The following is a 6,506-nucleotide window of genomic DNA, read 5'->3' as shown; positions in this document are numbered from 1 at the left end:
ATAGATGCTTCATAAAATATTAAGTGAATCTTTGTAAACCAGGAAATAATAGGCCTATTTATTTATTTATCTTTCACTGGATGTTAAGTCAGCACTGCCAAACACCCTGAAAACCACACAGTAGAAACCTAATAATTGGAGGACACATACCACACAAAAATAAATAAATAAATAAATAAATATTTTTACCTGATTAATCAATTCATTAAATAGCTTTATTAAAGCAAGACACTACAGGTAAAAAAAAATAATAATAATAAAAATTAAAGATCACATTAAGACAATTCTTTTGTATTACAAGTTTTCTGAAATGTTGTTTAAATATGGAAATGGGGCACAACTAATTAAATATGCACTAAATATTGCATAAATATAAAGACAGAAATCAAAACATTGGATAAAGCAAGCATTTTGCTGACATTTTAAGGAGAGGGGATCTCTTTTTATCACTCCATAAATCATAAAAACCGTCAACAGACAGAAAAATCACTTATAGACCATTTCGCTAGATGTAAACATACTGGTCCCCAAACACTTCCTGTTTCTTTTCTTTTTTTTTTTTTTACTTTACACAAACATCACAAAAAATACAACCAACGTAACATTTGACTGGATGAAAATTTTACATTAGCACCTTTAAGATGTATTTGTATATGTGAAATAAAAAAACAAAAAAAAAAAAAAAAAAAAAAAAAAAAAAAAAAAAACAGGAAGCGCTTCTGGACCATTGTCGTTTACATCTAGCGAAATGGTCTATAATATTTTATATAAGATGTTACCCAAATCAGGCAGATGCTATATGAAAAAACCCTTCTGTATAACCTTTCAGAATATAAAAAATAAAAAGGAATAGAAAGTTTGGTACTACTGAAATGGAGATTTCTAATTCAGTGCATGAAAAAAAACTCATTTTGAAAAACAAATGGCCTTTAAAGATATGTATTGTAATTGATATTTACACAAGCAAATAGATAAAGTGTAAGAATATAAACTCTTAAATGTGTATTTTGGCTGTTTTCTTCCCACTAGTCTGAAAAATGACAAGTTTTGGAAGCAAAATACCTCAAAATCTCAAAACTGATCAGTGCCTGAAAAGAAAGGTTTTTGCCTGTAGTGTCTTGTATTAATTCATCATAATATCTCAATATAGTTTTTACATAAAATATAACATTTATATGAAATATAACACAATAGCACTGAATAAACGTTTAGGTACTAAATTCCATATTTTTACATTTCTATCCACCTCATTCTTCGACGTGGAAGTAAGCCTATGGGCGAGACTTCTGCTTTATTAGCCGCAAAAATAACAATGTGCAGTAAGCGGTAAAACAGTTTGCACTGCAAACCAGTGTTCATAATTAACATAATACATTAATTTGGTAAGACACACCAATTTGCAATATCAAGCAGCAAAATGAACTGTTTTGTACAGCTAGAAACAGCTGGACGCAATAAGACCGGAAGCTACACCCAAAAAATTTTACAAATAGAAAAAAGAAGGTGGATAGGCTAGATATATTACAGTGCAGATTAATCATCATTATGTCAGAGGTTTTTGTTTGTTTGTTTTATTGGGGCGAAAGAAAATAAAATATTTTTACACAAACAATTTTAGATCTTTGGGACCCCACAGAAAAAGAAATGCTCAACAAATTGACTAAAATGTATGGGCTCACCTGAGTGCGTGTGTGTGTGTGTGTGTGTGTGTGCGCGTGTGAGTGAGTGATGTATTCACTCGTTAGGCGGCGCAACTCCACGCTCACTTTTCCTCTATCTGTAGCTCAGTAAGCGCAGGAAGGGGGCAGGGTTGGCGCTTTTCCTTTGCCTGTTTGACCATCACAATTTGCTGAATCACACAAACTCTTCCGCATCGTCAAAACTTTGAAGACAGATCGCAGTGGATTTGAGTCCGTGGATACACAAGGCGACATTTCCCCGCCGACGGACAGAGAAGGTGTCCCCTTCCGCGTAACTCTTCATGGCGAAAAGACCTTTCTTTTTCACTTCTGCCTTTTTCTGTCACCTACGGGACCATCGCTCGTAAGCCACAAGCCTTTAAAAGTTTGCCTTTCATGTGAATGCACAGGACTCATCTGAGAAATGAAGCTCAGCAGACAGTTCACAGTTTTTGGCAGTGCCATATTCTGTGTTGTGGTATTTTCCTTGTACCTGATGTTGGATCACATTGATCATAGCAAAAACCCAAATGGAGAGAGAATTCAAAACGTAAGTGTCACTCCTGTCTTATGCTTATCAGATGTGTGACAGTAGTTTGAATTGATAGTTTGCGTCTTTCCAATTGACATAATACTATTAAAATAACACACAGACACAAAGATGGCTGTGAAAATAGAGTCATTTCCTGCATTTCCTGTTTCTTAAATACTTTATCGCGTGTTTATTATTGAATAACGTTGTGATACTGTTCTAAGCGAATAAAAAAAACTGTTTAGCTTTGCACAGTGAACTGATCTCAAAGGTCATTTCCTCTCAGCGTTCATAGGTTGTGCTTCAAAATCCCGGCGAGCTGCCTACATTGACAGCACAGTGTGTTTCCTACTGAATTCTGTGTTTTTGCATTTAAATAAGCAGAGACTCCCATAAATGGTCTTACCTGTATTTCGTGTCAACTCAACCAGAGGAGCCGGGGAAGTTTTAGAAATTTGGTTGATTTGACACGGAATGGGTAACATATTGTATTTTTAAGGTTGAAATTAAGATATCATTACAGAAGGTGCAGTTATGTCTCCTCAGCAACACCTTATGGAATGAACAACCATTTGACTTATTTACCTTAGTAAACAAAACAGTTGTTAAATTCGAGTCTGACATGACTGAAAGAAAAACAAGTTGTGGAACATTCATTATGTCAGGCTGATTTTATACAAATGTATTTTTAATGAGTCATTAATTGAATTGACTCCTAAGAGTCATTTTCTCATGAATCGGACTACATTGTTCGCGCTGTGTTTGTTTTTGCGTGCAGCTTGCGATGTCAGGACACCCAAAATTGTATTTTTAGCATTATTTTCAGGTTTCAATTTCAGATTAATTAGTAATGCACAAGACATGATGCTTGCTAATCCTGTTGTCCCTTACGTTTTCACTTAATGCTCAAATGTGTGATTAAAAACAGATTTAAATATAATGTCATTACAAATGTGCTGCAAGTTATTTGTTTTTCTGTACAGCTTCCTGATAACGTGGCCAGTTCAGATTAACTCATAAATCGAAAGGGAGTCAGTTCTTAAATTCTGTATTTAAGAACTAATTTACGACCAGATTTTTTTCCCCAAATATATGTTTTGTATTTTTCAGAAACAAAATAGTTGTATTGGAAAACTTGGTAACAGAGGTTTAAGAGCTGAGAACCAGTTGCGTCTGCTAACCGTAAACAAGTCCTACTTTACATATGCTGTGTTTATTTAAAATATCTTATCTTAACACACTTTGGCAGCAGCAAATGTGACCCTGGACCACAGTGCCAGTCATAAGAGTCAATTTTTTGAAATTGTGATTTATACATCTACTGAAAGCTGAATAAATAAGCTTTCCAAGACAAACCTATTTGAAAATCTGGAATCTGAGGGTGCAAAAAAAAAATATATGTATATATATATTGAGAAAATCACCTTTAAAGTTGTTCAAATGAAGGTCTTAGAAATGTATATTACTAATCAAAAATTAAGTTTTTATATATTTACGGTAAGAAATTTACAAAATATCTCTATGGAACATGATTTTTAGTTAATATCCTAATGATTTTTGGCATAAAAGAAAAATCAATAATTTCTACCCATACAATGTATTTTTAGCTATTGCTACATTATACCCATGCTACATAAGACTGGTTTTGTGGTCGAGGGTCACAAATACCACCTGAGAGTTTCACAAGATTGAGCACTGATGTTCTTTGACATTGATGTACTGTAATCTGGCATAGCAAATAGTCAAACACTCTTTTGAATGACATGAGAGCCACAGAAAGTGGGACAGTTCGAATTGAATGTACATTTTAGTCTCTCCTTTTAGACATGGTGCTTGTGCCAGATCTGGAAAAGTTGCAGGCCAGGTGGTGCATTAAATTAATTTGGATGGTAAAAAATATTTTCTGAACATGTAAGGCTTGTAAACAAAGTCTGAGATGCACTTTGTTCAGTTGTGCTTTAGTTTACGTGGCAATGCATTCAATTACATCACTGTCTGAATTTTGCACTGAAGGGCTGGGAGATCTTGTCCAAGGCAGTGTTAAAAGTGTTACTCACCGTTTTTCCTCTATTCTACAGGGCCAGCTTGGTGTTCTGCAGGACAAAATAGACCACTTAGAAAGACTACTTGCAGAGAACAATGAGATCATTGCCAACATCAGGGACTCAGTAATTAACCTAAAGGAAACTGTGAAAGATGGGAGAATGTTTCCTGAGGGGAACATGAGTCAGGGGAACCTGGACTTGCTGCCCCCTGCTCCTGCACTGCTCCCCATACACTCAGAGGACTGCCAGTTTGCAGCACGGACGTATTCCAAGGCAGCGGATGGAGTACAGGTAAAAAAAAAAATAAATAAAAATAAAGGAAGTGTTAAGATTAGTTGAACAAATTGGTTATTGTTAGGGCTCAGTGGTAATATTTCTTTTGCTTGGCTAGTCAGCCTAGTGATCCAGATTTCTATAGTACCCGCCCTGTTAGCATGTTATATATGTATGTATCTATCTATATCTATATATATATACACAAACATAGTTGCAATCAAAATTATTCAACACCTTGTCCTGTAAGACACTGTGCTACAGAGAACAAAAGTTGTGAAAACAATTCAACAAAGGCATCAGTACACTATTAAAAAGTTTATTAATGCACATTTGAGTAATTCTGAGAACGTAAGTTAATGAATAATGAAAAAAAGGGCTCTAAATGTTCATGTTCAAAATTATTCAACCCCCAAAAGTCAAATTTGGTGCAGAATCTTTTATTCTTTGTAACCTCCAATAAACACTGCCTGTATGTGCTTAGAAGCTTCTGTCACCTCTCTACTGCAATCTTGGCCCATTCCTTGCCTGGTTTCTTCAAATTCAACCAAATATTTTCAGTGAGAATTAAATCTGGAGACTGAACAGGCCACGCAAGAACATTCTATGACTGATCTCTGAAGCAAGCATAAGTAGATTTGGATGTATACTTTGGGATAATTGTCCTGCAGGAACATCCATTGGTTCATCAGCTTCAGTCTTTGTACCAAAAGCATCACAATTCTTGCCAAAATGGCCTGATACTTCAAAGAATTCATGAAGTCCTTCATACAGTCATGATTTCTACTTCCTGCAACAGTAAAACACCCCCATAACAGGACTGGCCCACCTACATGTTTGATCATGGAGATGGTGTTCTTCTGCTTATAAGTTTTGCCTTTTTTGCACCAGACATACTGCTGATCCAAAGGTCCAAATAGTTCCAGTTTGGTCACATCACTCCATCAAACATTCTTCCAGAACTCCACAGGTCTATTTAAATGAATTTTAGCATATTCAAGTCAGCGTTTTATGTTCTTCTTGGTCAAAAGTGTTATTCGGCTAGATGCCTCAACATGAAGACCATGCTTGTCTTGTGTTCATCTTAAAGCCTGCATTGAAATCCTCCTTTCATTGGGTCATCTTGCAAGCCTTTGGCTGTACATTGCAGGCTTTTTCAAACTAGAGAATAAGACTGCTAGCTGTGTCTCTAGGAACGTCTTGGAAATCTTCATGTAGCCTTAGACTTACTGATATAATAAAACTGTTTCTTCTGTATAGCTTTTGTGAGAGCTGTGTTGACTTTGTTATACTAGCTACTCAAACTTCAGCACATGCATGGGCTAACTGTATGTATGTGTAACAGACCATGCCAGTTCTGTTTTCTAATAGAGTTTCTGAAGGTTTAATTGTGTTTTAATACAATTTTGTTCCCCACCATACAAATAAGTGACGCAAAAACAGCAATGTTGAGTAGGGGTTGAATAATTGTGACATAGCTGTGTTATTAAAAAATACTAGAACTCAAAAATATTATATTATATATTGTCATTATCACTTTTAATATGCCAGTAATCCTTTATAGATGCAATTTTTATAAAGTCCTGGATCTTCAGAAAAGCGTGTACTTGTGAAGTACTGCAGTCTCTGGGGGGTTGAATAATTGCAACTGTATATGTGTGCTAGAAATTGTATAAATAATTTAAAAAACAATAATATATAATAATATAATTAATAATAGCTATATATACAGTGTATATTGTTAGACTGTAATTCACTTGAATAAATTCTAAAGTACATTAAAATAAGTTATTTTAAATTGCAATAGTATTTCACAATATAACTGTTTTACTATATTTTAAATGAAATAAATTCAGCTTTGATGAGGATAAGGTGTTATTTCAGAAACAAACAATAATCATACAGACCCCAAACTTTTGAATGGGAGTGTAAATAGTTTATATTTCTACTTTTATAAAAGTTTTTTTTTGCAACAAT

General features: G+C 34.6%; 1 protein-coding gene across 1 annotated transcript in view; it reads left to right on the top strand.

Annotated features, from left to right (window-relative positions):
- The first annotated feature begins 1,776 nt into the window (after positions 1-1,776).
- man2a1 (mannosidase, alpha, class 2A, member 1) overlaps positions 1,777-6,506 on the top strand; it is a 70,959-nt gene continuing 66,229 nt past the window's right edge. The window contains exons 1-2 of the mRNA XM_051109199.1: positions 1,777-2,229; positions 4,290-4,547. Coding sequence (XP_050965156.1) covers positions 2,104-2,229; positions 4,290-4,547 — 384 coding nt within the window. The 5' untranslated portion in view covers positions 1,777-2,103. The remainder of the gene's footprint in view (positions 2,230-4,289; positions 4,548-6,506) is intronic.

The sequence above is a fragment of the Labeo rohita genome, chromosome 5, assembly GCF_022985175.1.
Source record: "Labeo rohita strain BAU-BD-2019 chromosome 5, IGBB_LRoh.1.0, whole genome shotgun sequence".
NCBI lineage: Eukaryota > Metazoa > Chordata > Actinopteri > Cypriniformes > Cyprinidae > Labeo > Labeo rohita.
Note: the sequence above shows the minus strand (reverse complement) of the source record. Positions and strands in the feature narration are given on the sequence as shown.